The sequence below is a fragment of the Mercenaria mercenaria genome, chromosome 14, assembly GCF_021730395.1.
Source record: "Mercenaria mercenaria strain notata chromosome 14, MADL_Memer_1, whole genome shotgun sequence".
In the NCBI taxonomy this organism is placed as follows: domain Eukaryota; kingdom Metazoa; phylum Mollusca; class Bivalvia; order Venerida; family Veneridae; genus Mercenaria; species Mercenaria mercenaria.
In genome coordinates, this window is record NC_069374.1 from 2,789,153 (window position 1) to 2,815,663 (window position 26,511).

The following is a 26,511-nucleotide window of genomic DNA, read 5'->3' on the forward strand; positions in this document are numbered from 1 at the left end:
AACCAGTAGTACTAACGAAACTGACACAGCACTCGCTCTGTTAAATACAACAATGTCAACCACTGCTACCAACGGGACTGACACAGCACTCGCTCTGTTAAATACAATAGTGTCAACCAGTAGTACTAACGAAACTGACACAGCACTCGATCTGTTAAATACACTAATGTCAACCACTGCTACCAACGGAACTGACACAGCACTCGCTCTGTTAAATACAACAATGTCAACCTGTAGTACTAACGGAACTGACACATCAGTTCCTCTGTTAAATACAATAATGTCAAACACTGCTACTGAAGGGACTGACCTAGAACTCGCTCTGTTAAATACAACAATGTCAACCACTACTACCAACGGAACTGACACAGCACTCGCTCTGTTAAATACAATAGTGTCAACCAATGCTACCAACGGGACTGACACAGCACTCGCTCTGTTACATACAGTTATGTCAAACACTGCTACTAACGGGACTGACCTAGCAATCGCTCTGTTAAATACAATAATGTCAACCATTGCTACCAACGGAACTGACACAGCACTCGCTCAGGTTAAATACAATAGTGTCAAACACTGCTACCATCGGGACTGACCTAGCACTCGCTCTGTTAAATACAATAGTTTCAACCACTGCTGCCAACGGGACTGACTTAGCACTCGCTCTGTTAAATACAATAGTGTCAACCAGTAGTACTAACGGAACTGACACAGCACTCGCTCTGTTAAATACAATAGTAACAACCAGTAGTACTAATGGAACAATAATGTCAACCACTGTTACCAACAAAACTGACACAGCACTCGCTCTGTTAAATACAATAGTTCAACCACTGCTACCAACAGGACTGACTTAGCACTCGCTCTGTTAAATACAATAGTGTCAACCAGTAGTACTAACGGAACTGACACAGCACTCGCTCTGTTAAATACAATAGTGTCAACCACTGCTACTAACGGAACTGACACCGCACTCGCTCTGTTAAATACAATTGTGTCCACCACTGCTACCAACAGGACTGACACAGCACTCGCTCTGTTAGATACAATAATGTCAACCAGTAGTACAAACGGAACTGACACATCACTCGCTCTGTTAAATACAATAGTGTCAACCACTGCTACCAACGGGACTGATTTAGCACTGGCTCTACTAAATATACTCGTGTGAACCACTAGTACTAACTGACACATCATTCGCTCTGTTAAATACAATAATGTCAACCAGTAGTCCTAACGGAACTGACACAGCACTCGCTCTGTTAAATACAACAGTGTCAACCAGTAGTACCAATGGAACTGACACATCACTCGCTCTGTTAAATATACTTATGTCAACCAGTAGTACTAACGGAACTGACACATCACTCGCTCTGTTAAATATACTAATGTCAACCAGTAATACTAACGGAATCATGTCAACCGAACCGTTGATTAGAAAATAATAATATAATGTACATTGTAAGGACACGAACATGTTTTAAAACTTAATTATACAAGTGCTTAGAATTACATACTGACTTACTTTCATTGTTGAGTTTGATCACAGTCACAGTGACGACAACAGCAAGGGCAAAGGTTGACGCAACGAAGAATACTAGCAGAACAACTACAAGCTTCTCTGGACAAAATCGATATTTTCCATTACTGTTCAGATCTTCCGTACTGCAAAATAAAATAAAAAAGATAATAAGAGGCACACCTTCATTTTGATACTTTGAAATTATTATATACCTTACTATAAACAGTAACAACAACAACAAAAACAAAAACGTTAAAAAGGCCATTACGGCCGGTATTTGCGGATCAATAATGGCGCAGTGTGCATCACGTGCTATAAACATAATGGCTCCGGGTAACCGGAATGTCAGCACGTTCTGAAATTGACATGATGGAACAACGTCATTGGTGCTGAATCACTTTCAGATCGATTGTCAAACAATAATTGTTTTGTTAATGAAATAAAACCAATGCAAATGATGCTTTTTTGTTGAAAATATGTAGAACGAAATGCACAAATAAATATGAAGTAAAAGGTACTAAGTATGTAATTAAAAGGTCATTTTTATATACCCTACTATAAAAGGTAACAGAAAAGCCGTTAAAGACGGTTATTTCGGCATCTGTTGACGAATCCATAATGGCGAAGTGTGACTCACGCGCCATAACCACAATGGCCCCGGGCAACCAGAACGTCAGCGCGTTCTAACGTTGACGTCATATAGTAACGTCATTATGGCGGGCAAAAGCCTACTGAATCATTTTCAGATCGGCTGTCAAGTAATGATGGCAGTGCTGATGAAAAAATCAATAGAAATGATGCTTTTAATTTAGTTGAAAATATGTAAAACGAAAATACACTAATAAATATGAAGCAAAGGTGTGTAATAAAAGGCCATATAATAAACGACTGCTGGTGTCTTCCAGTCATACTGGCACGCCTAGTTTAATAATGTCCCTCGGGCTAAAGCCCCAGAACAATCAGAGCAATAAGTGTGCCATTATGGCAAGAAGGCAAGACCAAGTCGTATATTAACTTCTTATGAATGAACTTTCATTTTGTAGTAGCTGCAGTTGAGGCATAAGAAAACGGGGTATTAAATGATTTCCACGCAGTAGTGTACACGTATTGCCTGAAAGACCGACGATTGTTAGTGGTATATTTGACTAGTAACGGAACGTATTTCAATAAACGTTTTCTTACTTGACATCAGTTATAAATTTCAGTTAGTTGTTTTTCAAGTTTTCTCTAGCCAAACAAAATATTGCACTGAACTTTAGACCAGTTTTATTGCACAAAGTGCACACACTTTGTACTGACGACTGGTAGAAGAATTTATGTAATAATGAATAGCATTTCATGTCCGGATAACTTGATTTGATGGGGCTAAAAGAGGCAGAAAGTGGCCAAAGGAAGGCAGGAAGTGACAAAAGGAAGGCAGAAAGTGACCAAGAGAAGACAGGAAGTGACCAAGGGAAGCAAGGACGTGACCAAGGGAAGACAGGAAGTGACCAAGGGAATACAGGATGTGACCAAGGGAAGGCAGGAAGTGATCAAGGGAAGGCAGGACGTGACCAAGGAAAGGCAGGAAGTGACCATGGGAAGGCAGGACGTGACCAAGGGAAGGCAGGACGTAACCAAGGAAAGGCAGGAAGTGACCAATGGAAGGCAGGACGTGACCAAGGGGATGAAGAAAGTGACCAAGCGAAGGCTGGACATGACTAAGGGAAAGCAGGAAGTGACCAAGGGAAGGCAGGACGTGACCAATGGAATGAAGAAAGTGACAAAAGAAAGGCCGAAATGACCAAGGATAGGCAGGAAGTGACCAAGAAAGGCAGGAAGTGACCAAGGGAATGAAGAAAGTGACCGAGTGAAGGCTGGACGTGACCAAGAGAAAGCAGAAAGTAACCAAGGGAAGGCAGGAAGTGCCCAAGAGAAAGCAGGACGTGACCAAGGGAAGGGACGGCTGGACGTGACAAAGGGAAGGCAGGAAGTGGCCAAGGGAAGGCAGGACGTGACCAATGGAAGGCAGGAAGTGACCAAAGGAAGGTAGGACGTGACCAAGAGAATGAAGGAAGTGACCAAGGGAAGGCAGGAAGTGACCAAGGGAATGAAGGAAGTGACCAAGGGAATGAAGGAAGTGGCCAAGGGAAGGCAGGACGTGACCAATGGAAGGCAGGAAGTGACCAAGGGAAGGTAGGACGTGACCAAGGGAATGAAGGACGTGACCAAGGAAGTGACCAAGAGAAGGCAGGAAGTGACCAAGGGAAGGCAGGATGTGACCAAGGGAATGAAGAAAGTGACAAAAGGAAGGCAGAAAGTGACCAAGGAAAGGCAGGAAGTGACCAAGAAAGGCAGGACGTGACCAAGGGAATGAAGAAAGTGACCAAGTGAAGGCTGGACGTGACCAAGGGAAAGCAGGAAGTGACCAAGGGAAGGCAGGAGGTGACCAAGTGAAGGCAGGACGTGACCAAGGGTAGGGAAGGCTGGACGTGACCAAGGGAAGGCAGGAAGTGGCCAAGGGAAGGCAGGACGTGACCAATGGGAGGCAGGAAGTGACCAAGGGAAGGTAGAACGTGACCAAGGGAATGAAGGAAGTGACCAAGGGAAGGTAGGACGTGACCAAGGGAAGGCAGGACGTAACCAAGGAAATGAGTGATCAGACAAAGCATGAAAACGAATTATTTACGAAACTGACTAAGCAATACAAGATACACTGGTCTTTGGGCAAGTTGATACAAACAAAAGAATTAGCAGATCCCAGAGGGAATCAAATGGCAGGGTTGTTTCCTTATATATGTCCTTGTTGCGGAATCCGAAAACCACATCAAATTATCATTTTTATGTGTAAACATACTGTTCCTGTTAACTTATTATTTCATAAGTCCGTACTTATAAGCGTACCTTCGACAAAATAAAACGTATGTTCTAAAAAAAATTCATTTTTGCCATGCAATGCTTGTATTACGATTCCTAATCGATATAACCATGGTGACTTATAAAATATTAAGTCCGTCTTTGTCGATAGATGAAAGTGAAAAGACATCAATATTTCAAAAATATCGCCGTATTTTTATTGAAATTCATTTCACGACTATCATTGTGTCAGCGTCAGGAAACAAATAACAAATATATGTTTATAAAATTGTCTGTTTAAACTGCTTTAACAAATTAGAACATATTATCATGTCTAGGACCCCCTTAGTCACTGAGAATAAACTAAGTTAGAATGTTACCGTCTCAACTCCTTATCCTAAGAGAATTTTCAATCTTTAATTCACTAGTTAAAAACGTACATCAATTATATAAATGATTATTCTTATACAGTTGCTATATTAAGCAGTCACTTCTCTTAAACCGCTAGTCAGTTAACTTTTGTTCTGTGCTCAACTTGTCTTAAGCAGCTGCTTACCTTAAACCGCTAGTCAGCTAACTTCTGTTCTGTGTTCAACTTGTCTTAAGCAGCTGCTTGCCTTAAACCGCTAGTCAGCTAACTTCTGTTCTGTGCTCAACTTGTCTTAAGCAGCCAACTGTCTAAAACCGCTAGTCAGTTAACTTCTGTTCTGTGTTCAACTTGTCTTAAGCAGCTGCTTGCCTTAAACCGCTAGTCAGTTAATCTTTGTTCTGTGCTCAACTTGTCTTAAGCAGCTGCTTGCCGTAAACCGCTAGTCAGTTAACTTCTGTTCTGTGTTCAACTTGTCTTAAGCAGCTGCTTGCCTTAAACCGCTAGTCAGTTAACTTCTGTTCTGTGCTCAACTTGTCTTAAGCAGCTGCTTGCCGTAAACCGCTAGTCAGCTAACTTCTGTTCTGTGTTCAACTTGTCTTAAGCAGCCAACTGTCTTAAAACGCTAGTCAGTTAACTTTTGTTCTGTGTTCAACTTAAAAAAGTACATCAATTATATAAATAATTATTCTTATACAGCTGCTATATTAAGCAGCCACTTATCTTAAACCGCTAGTCAGTTAACTTCTGTTCTGTGTTCAACTTGTCTTAAGCAGCCAACTGTCTTAAACCGCTAGTCAGCTAACTTCTGTTCTGTGTTCAACTTGTCTTAAGCAGCCAACTGTCTAAAACCGCTAGTCAGTTAACTTCTGTTCTGTGTTCAACTTGTCTTAAGCAGCTGCTTGCCTTAAACCGCTAGTCAGTTAACTTCTGTTCTGTGTTCAACTTGTCTTAAGCAGCTGCTTGCCTTAAACCGCTAGTCAGTTAACTTTTGTTCTGTGTTCAACTTGTCTTAAGCAGCTGCTTGCCTTAAACCGCTAGTCAGTTAATTTTTGTTCTGTGTTCAATTTGTCTTAAGCAGCCACCTGTCTAAAACCGCTAGTCAGTTAACTTCTGTTCTGTGTTCAACTTGTCTTAAGCAGCTGCTTGCCTTAAACCGCTAGTCAGTTAATTTTTGTTCTGTGTTCAATTTGTCTTAAGCAGCCACCTGTCTAAAACCGCTAGTCAGTTAACTTCTGTTCTGTGTTCAACATGTCTTAAGCAGCTGCTTGCCTTAAACCGCTAGTCAGTTAATTTTTGTTCTGTGTTCAATTTGTCTTAAGCAGCCACCTGTCTAAAACCGCTAGTCAGTTAACTTCTGTTCTGTGTTCAACTTGTCTTAAGCAGCTGCTTGCCTTAAACCGCTAGTCAGTGATTTTTGTTCTGTGTTCAACTTGTCTTAAGCAGCCAACTGTCTTAAACCGCTAGTCAGTTAACTTTTGTTCTGTCCTCAACTTGTCTTAAGCAGCTGCTTGCCTTAAACCGCTAGTCAGTGATTTTTGTTCTGTGTTCAACTTGTCTTAAGCAGCCAACTGTCTTAAACCGCTAGTCAGTTAACTTTTGTTCTGTGTTCAACTTGTCTTTAGCAGCTGCTTGCCTTAAACCGCTAGTCAGTTAATTTTTGTTCTGTGCTCAACTTGACTTAAGCAGCCGCCTATCTTAAACCGCTAGTCAGTTAACTTTTGTTCTGTGTTCAACTTGTCTTAAGCAGCTGCTTGCCTTAAACCGCTAGTCAGTTAATCTTTGTTCTGTGTTCAACTTGTCTTAAGCAGCCACTTGTCTTAAACCGCTAGTCAGTTATCTTCTGTTCTGTGTTCAACTTGTCTTAAGCAGCCACTTGTCTTAAGCTGTCAGACTGTGTGTTGCTTTATACCAGACTGACTGCGCACGTTCGATTTTAGTTTCTATATTTTTGCTTCGTCAAAACCTAGTTACAACATCAGATGTCTACTTGTACCGTTGTGTTATAACTTCGAAAATTGGACCATAAATATGTGTTCTTAATATACAAAAACGAGGTCTTGATCAAGCTTGTGGCTTTCTGTACGATCCTGTAAACTTATGCAGTGTATGTAATGCATAGTTGGAAATAAATATTGTTTAAACTAACAAAACAGTGAATAAACATACAGAATTAGCATAGCCATAATTATTAAGGAATCTTAATATTTCGTTCCTTGAAAATTCACACGATTTTACAGATAAAATGTGGTCTTCGCTAAGCCAATATTATATAAGCAAATGCGATTCATTTTACATATATAATCAATACAGCAACAGATGGGAAGATATATTTTAAGTTTCCCAGGACAATATCGGAGATATGTGGCTACTAGAAGAAAGCGAGAGAGAGAGAAATAATAAGATAGAGAGATCAATTGAAATTCTATACCGCTGAATCAATTATTCATATTACATTTCAGGTAACTAGTTCAAATTCTAGCATGCTAACAATCAGTTGCTATAGCAATGATGGCTCTTATGTCTAAAGCTGGTAATGTTTGCTGTGATCAGTGCAGCCAGGAATTCTACTCTTTATTTTTTATTTTACTTTTACCAAACACGACATACACAGTTAAAATAAGCTGTTCTAATATGCTTCGGGAAATACGATGTTCTCGTTTACCTCTTGTTTTATTAAAATATCTGTTAGTATGAGCTTATTTAAACATTATTACTATAAGGCAAATTTTACTCGTTTTGTAACGGTTTCTACAAAAATATCTACATCCAGAACTGACCAACAAATAAAAAGAAAACTAGGGTCAAGAGAGTTTTCAGACATGCACGTCTTTGACCTGGCTTTAAAAACATACACTGTTCATCAGAGAAAACCGCATATCTATTTTTTTTTATCAAAATGTCATAATAATAAAATCATTCTTCTAAAGACCACCTTGAGTGAAACATGTGTCCCATAACCCAGGCATATACGCCATTATGTTCATTTTTTTAAAATTGAGTTAAAATTTACGATGATGTGGATGATGGAATATTAACTATTTCGCTTGGAAGGTCATTGATAGGGAATACATATAGCTTCCTGGTGAGTGACCTTAACTGATAAAGATTTTATAACAATTAATAAACAGGCAGACTACATTTATACCAAGCACACGTTAAAATAAATAATAAGCGGATACGGTAAAGTCAACATATATTACAATTTTAAAATAAAATATATAAAGAACACCTTCACGGTTCAAATAGTTCAATATATATATGCAAAAGCGTTGTTATTCATAACGCTATCGTTTAACCTATATTCATTCGTTAAATTGTTACATCAAGGTGAGTTCAATATAAAAATAGTATCTACTTACATAACAAAACACTCTGTATCATCCATGTGCCTATTGTTCCCCTGTCTATTGGTTCGTAACCTAGTGTATGAAACTTCATTCCTTTTTAATCTCATTTACATGTTTTTTCTCTGTTTTCACCTTTTAACACTGATCATTTAAACAATAAAACCGTTTGAAGTTGAACACTTTACGGTAGTTCTAAATTTAGCAGTTGATATCCCCGAAGCAAAAATTAAAATCAATTTAACCTGCAGGTTTTCACTCATTAATTATTGGTAATATCTAGCGAACGCAAATTAATACTAATATTGGTTTGAAGTATTTGTCTATTGATTATTGATAAGACCACAAAAATGTGTGTGATTTTCAAGTATTTAAGTCTTTTGAATTTCGCCGGACTAACTTGATTTATTTACATCAGTGGCTAAGCACAAGGTGACAAACAAGATGAAAAGCTTACTGGCGCAAACGATTTCAAATAATTATGCAATAGATATAAACCTGGGTAGTCTAGTTTAAAGGTGGTCAATTACATGTAAGCAGCATTTTATTTCAATTTTCAACTTTCGTGTTTATTAATGATTTATCTACGAAAAATAAACAATCGATTACTGTGATTACATAGAATTAGTGTTTACTGGTTGTCATTATCCGCCTTTAGTATGAATTTAAAGTATTGACAAGGCTCAGTATCTTGATTTCAAAATGATTTTAAGCACATGCGCCTTTAATATATTATGGGATGTTAATAGGTAAATTTGTAATTGTTGATGTATGTCTTAAACATGTGTATAATCTTTAATATTTACATTCATGTGTATACTTTGTACTTCTTAGCGCGATTCTCACATTAAATGGAGGTAAGTAATAAACAAATGAAATCCATGACACTTACATGGTACTAAAAACTTGTTTTTAAATTACACACCAGAAAAAGTTAAGTTTACTGTTGATGCAGTGTCACTACATATCAGCACGTAGTAATACTTTTTTACAAGTTACAACTTGTGCATGGGTTTGCATTCTACAAGCCTACAATAGTTAATAGCCTTATACAAAAAGAATATATATATATATATACCAATCATCTTACTTAAAACATAATTTCATTTTTAAATTAGTGGGAAAACTGATATAAAACACATGTATCGTACTTTATCATTCTACACAGAAATAAATCTATCATATAAAAGGGAGGTAGTTTCATATACAAACAAACACACGCACGCACGCACGAAAATTAACTTGGGTGCCCGTGACCTTGGATTTTTGCAAATTAAACAATGTCTTGAAATAGTGAATATTTATGCAAAGTTATTTGAACAACACAAGTACATAAAAAATGTTACAGACCGGACAAACAAATACCAAACATGTTCTCCAATGGTGGTGACTTCGACCTTGAAGATAGGGGTCAGGATCTTGCACATGATACAGCAACTCGTTATAAGGAACATTTGTGCCAAGTAATGCTAAAATCCTTTGATGAATGGCAGAGTTACGGACCGGACAAGAAACAGACCATGTTAACCTTTAACCTCTAAGTGTGGAATTGACCTTGGAGCTAGGGGCCTGAGTCTTACGCATGACACGTCGCCTCATTATGGTGAACATTTGGGCCAAGTAATTTCAAAATCCCTTGATGAATGGCCGAGTTACGCACCGAAAAAGAAGTGGACCATGTTAATCTTTAACGTCTAAGTGTGGAATTGACCTTGGAGCTAGGGGTCTGGGTCTTGCGCATGACACGTCGCCTCATTTTGTGCCAAGTAATTTCAAATCCCTTCTTCGATGGCAGATTTATGGATCGGACACAAAGTGTGACTGACGGAAGACGGACGGACGGACGGAGGACAACGGAAGGACGCAGCCTATTTCTTGCAAGAAAGATAGGATTTTCCCGTGCTTTTTCCCATAAAAACTCATCTTACACAAAGGGGTGTAACATGACTCACGTGCTGTATTTTAGGGATGAATGCGTAAATTCATTTACTACCGTATGATAAAATAGTTCTTAAAAGAAAAACCTTTCTTTATATATTCTACAAATTGAAGAATGTGGCATGCAAGTAAAAGAATCTATCACTAGCTGAAGGTACGTGTGGAAATATCTGGCTCTTGGGTAACTGTTTTGCGGTAACTCGGCAATCTAGGCAGAGCCTCGTTACCGCCAAAAAAAAAACAGTTATTCTCAAGCCGAATTCTACCATCTGCACCTACCACCAGTGAAAGAATCTTATATGAATGTATCACATTACTATACAGACCGCAAATGCATATGTAAGCACAGTTAAAAGCACCATCACACAATAAAAAGTTAAAATCACCGGAAATATATATATAAAAAAAGCACCGAACGATTTTTACTGGTTAATACCGCTTAAGCCGGTGCTAGGGGGCGTGGGCAGTGTTGCATTTTCCATTACTGCTTGTGAACAGACACAATCAATTCGAATTTGCAATTTTCATTGTTTGTTTCTTCTCGGTGCTTCCGAGGGATCTACTTTTCAGGCATATGTATGTTTTTGACAACACAGAAAATAACGCGAGACGACCTTCAGCTTTTTCAGGCTAAACTTGAAAACGAGGTCAAGCGCAGGGGTCGCCCCGTCTAAATGTATGCTCGTGGACTTCTTTTTTTTTTTTTTTTTTTTTTTTTTTCTACTTTTCACTTGAAATACCTGGGCTTTAGCTAGACATGTCAGCTTTTTATCTACGAAAACATATTTGAACCCGGAATAAACACAAATCACACAGGGGTCCGTAACGGAGCAAGAGTATATGGATTTTTGGAACATCATCAAATCGTTCGAAAGGTCCATTTTGATGTTGTCTGAAGGAGTCATTATATGCCTCGGACGTAAGATTTTTCCGTATTTGAGAGCTGCAGACCTAGACATTTCCGAAATGTTTTCAAGATTTCGTGTAATAATGTTGATTCTAAAGAAGCGCGAAAGACACTTGTACGTTTTACTACGTTATGGCAACGGAAAGGATATCACTGTATAATTATATGGGTAAGATTATAGCAACATCGAGAGACAACAATAGCGTTCCACATTAAACCGTCTGTCGATCAGGTACAACCGATCTTGTATTTAATTTAGGACAATTACAAAATATATGTACCTATTTAAAGGTTTCTGTGAAACTCGCTTCTTAAAAATGTTTGAAAAAAATCTGCTCAAATGTGCAGATTTGGTACAAAGCATATTATATACCATGTCGTATCAACAAAGAAATGAATTAAGAATTCAAACTGTTACCTTTCTCCAAATCTGAAATGTTTAAAAGCCATTTTCCTAATCCTAGCATAAAACTGAATACAACAGTATTGTCATTTTGTGATGAGGTATTTTCCGAAAATGTGATTGATTTTTGTAAACAAGGTAAATATAAATCCAATTTACTAGAAAACAAGTACCTTTTAAAAAAAGCTACACGGCCGCATTGGTCAGTGCACACTTTAAGCTACGAAACGTGCATGCACTCTGCACTTTAACATACAATCGGGTATTTATAAAGCAAAACAAAATGTAGTTTTTAAAGTAAAGTTTTTACTTTTTTATACATATAGATATGGAAGAGCATTAGTGCCAGGTGTATGTTATTTATTAATTCAAAATTTTGAGTTACTAACTCGAAATGTCGAGTTTCTAAGTCGAAATGTTGAGTTACTAGGTCGAAATTTCGAGTTACGTATCTCGAAATTTCGAGTTACTAAGTCGTAATTTCTAGGTAAGTATCTTGAAATTTCGACTTTGTAATTTGAAAATTCGAGTTACTATGATTGTTTACGTTGATGTATAGGTCCTGGCCAAGATTATGTACCTGGTGTATCCATCGGCTAGCCCTGCAGGGTCAGATGATTAAGATGACCGGACAGTGTTTGCTCATAGAAAATATCACTATTTAAACCATGTTTGTTTATTGATTTTGTTGGGTTTAACATCACACCGACACAATTATAGGTCATATGGCGACTTCCCAGCTTTTATGTTGGAGGGAGACCCCAGGTGCCTAAACCATGTTTAAGTCTGGAAGGTTTTCGACCTAGTTCGAGCCCATATGGCAATGAAATATGGACATACCATAAATGAACGTGTAGTTATGAGTCTGACCAAGACCAGGTACTTTGACGGATCTAGATTTTGAGGAGAGGTCATAGAAGGTGACCGGGAAGTATTCAAACTTAAGTATTTCACTATTTTGACCATATGTGGAAGGTTACGACCAAGTTCGAACCCCTACCACTGAATATGTAAATGAAGGTACATATCATGGATACAGCTTGAAATCTGGAGTAGCTCAAATCTGGAGGGGCTATGGTAGGTCATACATTGATGTATGGTAATATATGTTTACGTCACCACATGTTGGGTACAATATGGATGTGTAGACTTCAAAGAGACAAAAGTCGTCCATTACATTTTTGGCCTTTGACAGACGGACAGACGATTAAATTTTGCGGATAAAAGGGCAAGACAGTAACTCGAAATTTTGTGTTATTAACTCAAAGTTTCGAGTTAGGTAACTCGAAATTTACAGTTAGTAATCCGAAATTTCGACTTATTAACTCGAAATTTAGAGGTACTATCTTAAAATTTCGACTTTGTAACTCGAAATTTTTCGACTTACGTAACTCGAAATTTCGAGTTACAAAGTCGAAATTTCGAGTTGATAAAAATACGCACCTGGCACTAATGCTCTTCCGCATTATGTAGAACCTATTTTACAGAACATATTTGACACCATAAAAATTACATTAATTATAATCTAGGAAACGTTGACAAAGAAGGCTAAAAAGGGGGGGGGGGGGGGGGAAGGGGCGAAAAATCCATTTTTGAAATCGTCAAGGGATATGAAATTACCAAAATGGGGACGAGTTGACAGTGGGGAAGAGTTGACTAGGGGACGAGTTGACTGTAAATCGTTTCCGTATCAGAGTGGCAGAGCTAAACTCTGTCACAGAGGATTCAGGTTTATGACGTTTTAAAATTTACAGGCTATTTCCACAGAAGCCTTGTAACGGATTATACTGTCTAACAATACAGCTCAGAGCACCTGCAAACCCCTTAAGAAAATATAATTTATTCCATTCGGAAACCTGTGGAATTTTTGTTTTACCAATCAAAATGCAGTTTTAATCCGCTTTTACCTTCACCCCAGATATAAACAGGAAGAAAAGATAAAAAGAAAATCAATACCGGCCTGCGGCCGGAAGAAAAAAGAATTTTATTCTTGGTAACCAGATACAGTGTATATGCTCTGACGACCGTATAAAGAGTCAGTCTTAAGTAAAAACGATAAAATGTGAGATAAATGACAACTTTATCATTTGATAAATGCATGCCGTGAACACATAGAAAGATAAATAGATAGATAGATAGATAGATAGATTTCGGCATATCACAAATGTACATACATGTTTAAAACAAACATAATGCATATATAATACAGATTGTTAAATGTATACACAAGTGTTGGACCATGTTATGCACATCAATACCAAGGATAACATAAAAATGGGAAAAGTTATTATCCCCTATTTCCATTGTGGTCCTTGACATTGATGGCACAACATAGAAAGACATGATTATTTAAATGGAAAGACTCAGTGGTGTCACACTTATATAATATCACAGACCCAGCTTACAACAATAAAATTATGGAAATAATGAGCAGCACATACTAACCACATCATAAAAAGACTAAAAATTAAAAGTAATATACTGTATTAACTTATCTGAACATTTAACATTTAAATCAAAGGCCTGAAGGGCCTGAGAGTCGGCTAATGATTGATGTACTGGTAGTATAGTCTACCAGTTTCAGTTTGTTTTTACTTTTTCCCCCAACTAAACAGAGATTTTGTTACAATAAATGAAATGAACATTCAGTCGGTGCCTAGTAAAACTTTGACTGACATTATGCAAGTATTTAAACCCGATATATTTCTCTAAAATTGAAGAGTGGTTTGCAGAAATAAAAATGTTGAAAGTACAAACTACAATTTGACAGCTGACACGAAGATACTGCCCATGACTATATATATTTTTCCAGTAAACATTTGCCTCCGGCATTGCCAAAAGAGGCAATTATCAGCTGGTATATATTCGCACATGATAAAATTTGAATATGACAATTTATATATTAAAATTTTACAGCGCGGACTGCCACATACAATTTGTAACGGATGGACGAAAGAACTGTTCAGATATTTTACAGATCATCGGCCTGGCGATAACCGTGTCATATATTATGTATTGTTATATCATATTATAAGTGATGTCAATTTAAAGTATACTTACTTTTGCGTTTTGAGATACATGTATGTAAATGTTGCTGAGTGTCAATATATAGTGTAACCGATATTAATAAATGCAGTTCTTTTTTTTTTAGTTAAAACCATCATCCAGACCTGTTAACCCCTTCAAAATCATGTCTGTAATCCCGAAGTCCATGTACTTTCAATTATTCATTTTGATTCATGTAGACAGACAGGCCCAGACTGGGCTGAAAAATGTTTGAGCCATTTTTACGTGGTCGGTAGCAGGGTGGGTGTGGGGAGGGGTGTTTCTCCCCGCTTTAAATTGCAGTCAGATTTTGAAATGGGCATTGTGGCAGGTGGTAAAAGGGCAAATGTATCAAACTGTAAAGTGGCAATATGGGGGAAGGGCGTGGGAGGATACCCCCTCCTGCAAGTAGGGTTTGGGGTATCACCACAAGAAATTTTTGAATATGTAGACCCTTGATACAGCCTTTGGTGCCATTTCTAACTAAAACTTTTATGTTTCAACTTCTAAATATTACCTAGATTCTTTTTAGTATTACAATATCCAAAGTATAAATGACTGTCACTTTATCTTTTTACTTTCAGATCATGCCTCAGGACTAGAATAAGAGTCTGATATAGATTCTATGTAGGTGTTATAAAAATAAATTCTAGAATCATTTCTGTTACAATAATATCTATCATGTATATTACTTGACTGTTAAAATTTCATAACACAGCTCGATATTTACCCAAAATATTATATCCGGATACGATTACACTTTTCCAAATCTCCAGTTTCAACAATATGTTTTACAAATTGTGATGATACGAAGACATTTAGCAGCAGTTAGCAGTATCTGACATTGAAGTTTACGGTTAAATTACCTCTTATTTAAATCTTTTCATAAAAAAGTTGTTTCGTTTCGTCAAAGCAGCCAAACATAGACGATCTACTTTCGATTTCAAAAACTACAAGAAAATACAATCTAATGTTTCGCCGATTTGTTTATTTCTCGAAAAATAAGAAATAAAATCATTTTTAATATCAGTAGTAATTAAACAAACCAGTAAGAGCTTCTTCTTCCGATAATTTATCCGCTTACTGACTGCAAAATTCAACCCACGCAAAGTCGTAGAAGCGTTGTTATAAACAGGTCACGCGTGTTCGCCGACAAGTGTCCAGAATATAGTTAGGATTCATCCGCGAAGTCTCGCGGAAGAATTAACGTACTGCACATATCTTATTCGGGTCATTTAAAATGAAGCTGTCATAATTTAATTTCATCGATGTGGTAAACTCTTTGATAAGAGACATCCCAATGCTTTCAGAGGTACCCGACTCAATAAAATACTAGCTGTATGTTGTGGAACTATATTTTGTCTTTCGCTGGATGTTACGCAGGCTTGGTGAGCCTGCGCAATTCATAAAATGCACAGCGCAATAAATTTGTTATTTGCGCAATGATTTTAAAGATTATTTTTTGAAACGGACAGGGTAACAAATGGATAATTTGGCTAATAAGTTAATATGCAGTTTTTATTTGAATTTGTGAACATCTTATTTGCTATTTTGTGACAAAAGGGCACAAAATTCGTCACCATAATCATATGCGCAAATGTATTACCAAATCCTGCAGAATCGTTATGCGTGTTTATGCTTAATGAGTTACCGCGGAAGAAAATACGTGGCTTTATCCGAGTTTTGCACAATTACAAGTCATAAATTTGACAGATTACATCGTATATTGTCATAGCAAATAGGATTGACATAACTGAACTTCATTCGACCAATGAACTCTTTGAAATTAGAGATAATCTAATGGAACTACATCGCTTCGCTGTGTTGTGAGGCCATTTAATAAGAATGAGAAATCGGGCGATAGCAAGGACTCGTCAAACGCTTGAAAGCGTTTAGCCGACTCAAAAAAGCAGTTCGATCTTTGAAGTGTAAAATACAAAAAATTTAAGCCAACAACTGATTTTTGACAGCAGCTGTCTTAAACTGTTTAAAAGCTGTAATGCTGCGTATTTGGAGGGGTAACATATTCCAAAGGGTACAATCCTGATATGCAAAAGACTTCTTACAAAACCCTTTAACTTTAGGAATACAGAAACAGCCACTGTCACTAAAATTTAGCTTAGATAAACTTAGATAAATCAGGCTGGGGACTAAATCGTGTGTTATGGCTATGCATGGAGTAAACAGGGTTAAAATGTTCTCCCAAATATTCCGGTGCCATACCTGATTTAACCTTAAAATGATGACATAATATGATTTGGTCAACCCTTTTTTCAACTAGCAACCATTTTAAATATTTGAACTGGTCTAGACCTATGGTATGAGCCACTGGATCCATATTCAAAACAAATCTTATCAGTTTGTTTTGGGTTGTCTGAAGACTATTTTTCAGATATTGTGTCAGACCCTGATTCCAGAAGGACCAGGCATAGTCAAAGTGACACTGATAACTTTCTGGTATGCTGTGTTTAAATTCACGTTTTCTATATAAAAACTTTAATCTAGCATTGGCTTATGTGTAAATGTTGAGTTCTGCTCAACCCGGGGCTAGAGGGCGTGGACGGTAGCATGCATTTCCACTACCGTCCATGAACAGGCTCAATCAAACCGAGCCTGCAACATGTTCGTTTTTGTTGTGTTGAGCGACCTGTGGAGTTTCCACTTTTTCTATTTTACTAATTACTGACCTAGTCATAGACTCACTAGTTAAGCTTTGGTCGAAAGTGGCACCAAGATACTTGACAGATTGAACAACATCTATGACCTTACCATAGCAAGTTATATTCATATTGGTTTGAGTCCTTAGTTTGGGTTTAGATCCAAATAAAATGGACTCTGTTTTGCCTAAATGCAAAGATAATTTGTTACCTATAAGCCACTCACTGGCTGTTTCCAGTTCTCTGGTAAGCACAGACTCAATTTGACTTTTGCTTTTACCTGTTACCAATATGCCAGAGTCATCAGCATGTAATAGCAGTTTCTGTTTTACCACTGCTGACATGTCATTCACATAGATTAAAAATAAAAGAGGTCCAATTATGGACCCTTGCGGAACACCACATGTCATACTAGAAAAGAAGATAAAATACCTGATACATCAACCAATTGATGTCTGTCACACAGATAAGACCTAAAGCATCTAATGGCATCATCACTTAACCCGAGGGATTCTAATTTCATTAGTAAAATACCATGGTCAACAGTGTCAAAAGTCTTTGCTGATCAAGAAGTACCATTTCTACCATATGACCCTTATTCATCTGGAAACGTATAAAGTCGGATAAGCGTACGAGACATGTATCAGTCGAAAAACCTTGCCTGAAGCCAGACTGAAAACTATAAAGCATTTTTTATCATTAAGATAAGCTTTAAGTTGATCATACATTACTTTTTCAAAAATATTTGAAATGATACTTAGAATAGACACTAGGCGGTAGTTGTCAACTTCTGTTTTGTCATTTTTCTTAAATAATGGTACAACCCGAGCAGACTTCAGACCATCTGGCACTACACCTTGAATAACTGACAAATTAATAAAATGAGTAAGAGGACTTGCTATAATAGACACACTGTCTCGAACAAAACGAGCAGGTATTTGGTCTAAGCCAGTAGTTTTATTGGCACTAAGCTTATTTAAATATTTTTAAAACACTGTTGTCAGAAACCACTGAAAAGGAATAACTATTAGGTTTATCACCTTTATCTCTATAAAAACTTGAAAGAAATTTCTTTCCAAACGTATTATAGCACTGTGGAAGCTTCTCAATAAGTTTAGAAGCAATAGTTGTGTAAAAAGTATTAAATGTTTCAGCTACTTTCAGTTTGTTAGAACAGACTTCACCATCCACTTTCAAACCTATGTTATTAGAAACAGACTGTCCTTTCTTGGAAGGGAGACCAAGATATTTTAAAGTCTTCCACAGAGTTTTTGAGTCAGACTTATTTTTTAAGCTGATCACTGAAATATTTCTATTTAGCCACATGAATAAGAGACTGAACTTTATATCTAGACTATGTGATGACTTCAGCTAAAATCCATTGTCCCATTAGGCTTTTAATTTTACGTAAAAACAGATAAAACAGCTGACTAAACAAAGAATCTGCATAATTAAATAGTTAGAAAAACACTACTTTCAATTTTACACATGACTTAATACAGTCATAGCTACAAAGAGAGGTAATCAGAATAAAAGACTCAATATTAATATCTGCTATGTTAATCTTATCTTAAATCCTACGGCAGAAATATGAAACATTTTTCATAAATTTTGTATGCATAGCTTGGCAAATCCCAAGAATGGAATGATGTCATATGAACCTTTCCTTCAGCCTATTCAATTCCAGTGAAACTATTATATAATAACATGACCAGCAACTAATTTTTCAGTAAGCGCGTTAATATCCTAAAAAAAATATTAAGTAACGACTCAAAATTCAAAACCATGAAATATCGAGTAATTTTCTAAATAAAGGGAGGTAATTCAGAACATGTCAGTTTACTGTTGCGCGTGCTTCATTTTACACCATATACAATAATTCCTTAGGTTAAATTACTGAGAAACACTATTTGTTTTTGCAACAATCTATCTAATCAAGAACAATCGGTACCGCTTGAAATCTTAAGGTCCCGGAAGAACGCCCCATGTTAGGCTACAGTCGCATGGAAAGTCTCTTTTTAAAGGGCGCGAAGGTTTAAATCGTTGCATTGAGATGTTATGAAGTAAACAAATCAGTTCTGTACCAAAACTACCTGTTCACACTACTACTACAACGGTTGTCACATTTTCAGGCATGCACGGCGCCGGACCCCCGGACACCCCCGCCCCCTAGAAAATCCCAAATAAAGAAAGAAGAGAAGAAGGGTAATTCATATTTATGTTAATTATCTCAAAGAAACTAAGAATTTTACCTTTAAGAAAACTTAATTTTATAATTTTTCCCACACTTAACAGGTTAGTCCTTAAAACTGTGACAACAAGCACACCATCGAATTATTTAGTGTATAAAGACACATGTTCGCATAGCTGGAACGATTAATACGTATTAGCCAGACCTTCCTGGTCTTAGTGAGGGATCGGTCAGACCCCCTCTGAGAAAATTGGCTGGATCCGCGAATGTCAGGTAAGCCTGTAGCAACTATGTTTACATAGACATTTTCAACAATATAGTTATTACGATTTTAATGCATAAAATCGTGAAAAAATACATGACACGATTATTTTCAAGTCCTTTATCCATAATTCAATAACCACTGACTGGGCCGCAACAAGATGTAAGTGAAGTGAATGAAGACAGCGGTTATTTTTCAAAGTATTAAAGCTGCAATAATGGGAACAACTGATGGTAATATTAAACCTATCTGAAGATATGATATTAATCGTGTAGCCTTAACGTTCATAAACTGGGATGATATTTACTGAACTGTAATTTATCATATTTACATAGTGTTTGCATAAGAATAAAGAATTTTTACCTGCGCAAAATACTTCAACAAAGAGACGAGCCACTCCACTTGCTACGCTTTTTGTTCTTTGCACGAAGTAGGGAAGTTGATGCATGGCAGAAGAATAAGTAAATAATTGTAAACAAAAAGTAACAAGAGCTGCGCAAAGCGGGACAATATACGCCCGAAGTTCTAGATCACAGGAGTTAAAGAAAACGTTTTTGTAAGTGTGTTTGTATAGGGATGTAATGTGACGGTGGATAGGGTATTGGGGCGTATGGTTGATGCTGGTGATGGAGTACCAAGGTAACAGAAACTAACCTATACATTTGACATAAAAACCTGCATGCAATGGAATACTTAATACTGGTGGCGGGGGTGGGGGGGGGGGGGGGGGGTAGGGGTGGATCGGAGCGAGGTCGAGCAATTATTCTGATGGATTTTTTTGCAGGCTTCAAAAATAAAAATGGAGTTTTGGGGGAGGAAGGGGGCAATAGGGGCAGTAAGGGTGGATTGGGGTAGTAATGTGGATTGTTCTCAAATCCACTCATCACACCACCTATATTCCAAGTTCAAACCTAATCAGTTTTCAAGTTGTACTTCAAACACAAAATACGAAGGACAGATTAAGTCCCAAATTTTGAGCTTGGCCATTGACCTAACGACCAAGTCTATGCGCTCTGTATATTTTCTCATCACCACTTACCTATATGCCAAGCTTGAAGTCAATACCTTTAATGGCTTTTAAGTTATGCTCTTGACACAAAGTATGACCGACACCGGTTTACGGGGGATAAGTATGCAATGAAAAATGTTGGTCTGTGCATTTTGTTGCCACATACATCATAAGTGCATTTGTTAAAATTGCAAAACTAAAACATATTATTTACTGTTTTTGTCCTTTGTTTAAAGGCGGCAAGCTCATTTAAACAACTTTTATGACATTATTCGTTTTTAGTGTACAGTCTAACCTGTACTAACGGTCACCTCCGATCAGCGGTCACCTCCGTTCAGCGGCCATTTTATGACGCCCCCGACGGATTTTCCTATATTTTATCACTTTATTCAGCGGCCACCTGCCGTCCGCGGCCAGCGGCCACCAAAATTGCATCCCGACCGCCGTATTTGACCCCTTTCAGCGGCCATTTTTCTTTCAAAATCAATTATTTTTAAGCAATAATCGCCGAAGATACCCGATTTTTGAGAAGCACGTGATTGCTAAGTTTCGCGTGACTTCACCACAAGAACGACAAAATGACATGAGCTTCTCAATTAAAACTGATAACCAAAGGTGTAATCCCCTTTTTGTTATGATCAAATGGCCAGTAATTATCGGCAATTAGCGTGTCACCTCGGGTCAATTTTGTTGTTCACAGTTTGACCTCGGTTAAAGATAATACTCGATAACTAACTAGTAGTATAATATTTGTGATTTTTCATACTTCTGTCATCAAAATACTATTAAATTTATACGAAATTAATTGTGTTTGAAAAAAAATATAAACCACTCCATCTTTTACCGAACGTAACGGCAATCGTAGATTTTAGCGTAGACAATAAGCGCGGAGAGTAGCTTCCCTTACCAAAATGGCGAAAATTGTAAACAAACTTGTTGTGGCGAAGTTGGAAAATTGTCTGTAACAATTTTTGTAGTAAAACAATCACGCCGAAGTTTTAGATTGCTAAGAAGACCATTCGTATTGCGAAGGCAAATGCACGTCATTGTATCCTGGTAAAATAATAATGGGAAACCCCCCAAAAATGGGCCTAAAGGCTAAACTGACCAGAAGTCTGAAAAATACATATATTGGCTGCACCTCCGATCAGCGGTCACCTGGCTTTAGCGGCCAAATTGTCTGCTTCCCTTGGCTGGCTGCTTAAGACAGGTTAGACTGTATTCTGTTAGAAACTTATTTAATGAACAAAAAGACCCGTTACCTAGAGTTATATCCCTATTAGAAATGTATGTTGTTGTTTTTTTTTTTTGTTTTGTTTTTTTGTTGCGTTTGTTGTTTTTTGTGTGTGAAATTTTGTAACTATTCCCCTTTAATATAAAAGTATTCGGAGGTGAACTATTTCATTTGATGTCGATATAATTTCTTGTTTTACATTTTACTTTACTAATCTTGACCAAAAGGTAATTTTTAAAACAGTGTGAAGCTTCACAATTCATTCCTGGTTGCACAACCAACATAGTAAAGGGAGGTAATATTAAGTTTAGAAACTTTTTCTAACGAATTTCGGCTAAACATATATTTACAAATGTTAATCATTGACAAATATAATTTAATAGTTCTCATATTCATATTATTTCTGAGGCAAAGTATGTTTATTGAAATAATACATATGCTAAAATAACTCTCTCTTTGTTGGGAAACCAGGATAGGGAAGTCAATTTTTTAAAGTGCTTCCAAAGAAAATCGAACAAGTATTAAACATTCAATGAACACAAATAAGCATAAATGATCATTTGTTAGACTTTCGATCAAATCCGTTACTTGATCAAAATCTGATCAACCGCCTTTAATGTCCGAAAGTGTAAGCTTAAACCGGTGCTAGGGGGGCGTGATATGTGTTGCACATTTAATTACCTCTCATGAACTGACGCAATAAACCCGAGTCTGCTATTCTTCTTCTTGGTTGCATTCTTTGCTTCCAAAGGATCTTTTTACAGATTTTTTTAAAAAATAGAAATTTTATATGAAATAAAGTCTGCTTTGTTTTGTTCTGTTCATTAACAGCGCCTACCATATCAATATCCTTTTATTTGGTCAAGTGCAAGACAGGACAAAACGTTTCCTCGAAACCTTTTGTCAAAGTTTTCTATGAAACTTACAAATGTTATATCCTACTTAAATGTGCATTTTATAATTTATATCCTATTTAAAAGTGCATGTAGTACTATGTCAAAAATTATTTACCAAGTCAAAACATCCTATTATAATAATATGTTCTTATGATAATTAGTAAAGATATAAGTTACAAAAGAGTTAAAATGAAATGAAATATTACCTTTCTCCAACTTTAAAACTTGTCATGTTTTTCTAATCCTATCAAAGAAACACACTCGTATAATATTGCTGAGTCCAAGAAGGCAAATTCATAACAAAAATGAATATGTTAAGTACCTGTCACAATTAGCATAATAGATAGGGTGAAATAAACAAAAACACGCGTATACGTATTCACTGATACTACTACAATTATATGAGCCGCGCCATGTGAAAACCAACATAGTGCATATGCGACAAGCATGGATCCAGACCAGCCTGCGCGCAGGATCCATGCTGTTCGCTTTCAAACCCTATTGCAATTCATTTCATTTTAATATACCCATGTTATATAGATATTAGAAGAAAATACATTAAGAAGTACTATTATAATAGACCATCGATGTACAAATTTATTGAACTTATTACTACAAATAAAAAGAGCATATTATTAAATCTTGCAAAGTATATTAAAGAATCTGTTAAAACTAGAAATATGATTATGAATGCTAACAATTAATATTAACATATGCGTCTTCTATTAGCAACTTTAAGGACACATTTAAGCCTACTTGTTGATAGAATTATTATAAGTATATTATGAATGTTATATTATAACTGTTTATCCTCCATAATTAAACATTACTATTTGTTGTATAATTATTATATTATTCATAATTATCATATGTTTGAAAGATCATGTTAACGTGACACTGTATTATCATAATATGTTGTTTATTATGCATGACGATGTACCAAGTACACGGCATAAATAAAATTCTGTTCTGCAATTTGAGAAACCGTTTGCAAACAGCACGGATCCTAACCAGACTGCGTTGATGCGCAGGCTGGTCTGAATCCATGCTGGTCGCAAATGCACTATGTCGGTTTTCTCATGGCGCGGTTCATATTATAGTTGGCAAAGATACATATGAAGTAGAAATAAGGCTATGCAAATATATAATTATTTATATACAATTTATTTGTTGCATTTTAAACCATTGTACATTTACCGTAAACTGTCGTGGGTTCGAAACCTCGCCATAGATGTAGACTTCTTTCATGAGATAAAACCAACAAGCTGGTTTATGTAAGATCGGAGGTCCTACAGATGTACCCACTATTGTCTGCAATAGTGCATGTAAGAGATCTAAGATCTTTCTCTACCATCACAAGTTTGTAAGTAATCATATGATCTCCATTGTGTCAGTTTGACTAAGAACAAAAATAAATGAATGCCCCTCTCAATGCAATTGTCACAGGTAGAGAAAAATGTGCAGCCAGACCGGGACTCGAACCCAGGGCCTTGGAATACCGTTCCGATGGTCTACTGACTGAGCTACCCGGCCGCCTACACACTTTCTCCCAGTTTTACTATTCAAAGTCTATACCGCGACACATTTCCCTACTATTTTTGAAATTCGTCCTCGAATTTCAGCGGGTACTTTATATATAAGCCATTACAGGCGTCGGATATTAACCAGTGTAATGCCGTCACAGCCCAACGTTTGGCGCCAAATGTCACAGGGTGAGAAAAATGTGCAGCCAGAACGGGACTCGAACCCGGGGTTTTAGAATACCGTTCAGATGCTCTACCAACTGAGCTTCCCGGTCGCCTAAACACTTTCTCCCCGTTTTACTATTCAAGTTCTATACCGTGACATAATGATGCTTTCAAGTCTCCAACTAAAAAGGAGGGAGTTTCTACAAATACCTAAAATACTAAAATAAGGGCATTTTAAACGGGTTATTACCAGATATCATCACTTTAGCGCAAAAAGTGAGTAAGTCCTTCTTTAAGTCAATGGAGTTATTCACTTTTTGCACTGAGGTGACGATATGTACATATATATAGAAAGTTGTTGGGATGAACGGCTAAAAATGCGGGATCTATTCCTTGCCACTAAAGTCGTCATTATTTGTGCATTGTGGTGGCCGTCAAGCACTGATGGAATAAATACTACTACGTATGCTTTCTCTCGGAAAAGCGCGTCAGTGACCTGCGTAATATGCAACTGTTGAACAATAACCGTGGGTGAATGATCCGCCGCAATGATCTAATTTCGAACAGTATCCGCATTAGTTAATGGCAGGTATTGCAAGTCATATTTTGTTAAAAAATGATGGGCCAAGTTAAAAATTTCGATAAAGCCCGAGTTCGATATGTGTAATGATTTATTACTGCAATCCATGCTAGAACACATGTTGTAAAGTAAATAATGTACTGCAACATACCACCTTCTCTTAGAAGTTGCGATATGTAAGATGGTCCCTAGCTTGTCAACTGCTTATTGGACACTAAAGCAAGGTAGATATGGTAATCGCCATTTCAAGCAAACATCCTATAGGCTGATCACTACCAAATAGAATGTAAGCCTCCGCAGGTCTAGTCACAAGTAGTCCAAATATAAATAGTACTAATCTTTTTTCCTTTCCTAGTGCAATTTCTCGGCAGCAACGTGCTTACTTTTACCCTACCGCGTTTCAGTATGTATCACTTTGCATTCTAATGAAATCGGCATGTTTCTATTGCCTGCTAGATAAAAATGGCGGCGTAAGAATTTAATGTCACGAAAAGAGAAATTGAAAGAAGCGAAAAGTAGTAAAATCAGCGGGTTGTATTTAACGAACTGTAGTTTTCTTATATAAAAGTTAACACCCCCTTTTCTTTTTGTTTTTCTAAAGTAGTGATCTAGTTCTTTATGGGAATATAAGTCTCTGAAAATCTGATATGCTAGAAAATGTCGAAACACCGTTATGAAGTGAGTGGATTTTATATGAAATAAAGAACAGCTGGATTTAGTGGTGTTCAGCCTATAAGGGGCAATACATGTTATTTTCTGAAACCCCTCGAAAATGAATGGAAATGCCATTAATCTATTCTTTATGATGTAAAACGGTAACAAATGGCTGAAAACGCTTAAATTTCTTGTGTTTTTGGAATTTAGATCGAATTTTCGACCAGGTGGCACTATTTTGGTTCGTTTTAGGACCTAGTAAATGTCTTTTCTCGCATTTTAGCACTTCAGTTGTCTAAATAATATTGAAATTAGCATGTTTCTGAATGAAAATGACAAACATCGTAACGATTAAATGGGTGTTAAATGTAAATTCCACGAATAAGGTAAAATTAATTGAAATATTGCTTGCACAGGGCTAAATTTTGCATATTTTTGGGGATGGGGGTGACCTGTAATGAATTGTCATTTCTCTACATTTTCTCAATATTTTGCACCAAAACAAAGCAGAATCATTGTGAAATATGTGTACCTTGAGAATGAATGCAAATTCATGGAAAAATCAAACAAAAAAAATTCTCTTATAGGCTCATCACTACCAAATAGAATGTAAGCCTCCGCAGGTCTAGTCACAAGTAGTCCAAATATAAATAGTACTAATCTTTTTTCCTTTCCTAGTGCATTTTCTCGGCAGCAACGTGCTTACTTTTACCCTACCGCGTTTCAGTATGTATCACTTTGCATTCTAATGAAATCGGAATGTTTCTATTGCCTGCTAGATAAAAATGGCGGCGTAAGAATTTAATGTCACGAAAAGAGAAATTGAAAGAAGCGAAAAGTAGTAAAATCAGCGGGTTGTATTTAACGAACTGTAGTTTTCTTATATAAAAGTTAACACCCCCTTTTCTTTTTGTTTTTCTAAAGTAGCGATCTAGTTCTTTATGGGAATATAAGTCTCTGAAAATCTGATATGCTA

The 26,511-nt window shown here is 36.8% G+C and overlaps 1 protein-coding gene across 5 annotated transcripts in view; it reads right to left on the reverse strand.

Moving 5' to 3' along the window:
* The window catches only part of LOC128548325 (uncharacterized), a 79,361-nt gene that overhangs the window by 10,880 nt on the left and 41,970 nt on the right, over nucleotides 1-26,511 (reverse strand). For 2 of the 5 annotated variants that reach the window (XM_053522833.1, XM_053522831.1), the window contains exon 2: nucleotides 1,526-1,665. In XM_053522833.1, the coding sequence (XP_053378808.1) occupies nucleotides 1,526-1,665 (140 nt within the window). Of the gene's footprint in view, nucleotides 1-1,525; nucleotides 1,666-8,086; nucleotides 8,462-11,334; nucleotides 11,477-22,819; nucleotides 23,006-26,511 lie in introns of those variants that run through there. The other 3 variants (XM_053522834.1, XM_053522832.1, XM_053522830.1) reach the window with 3 other exon arrangements.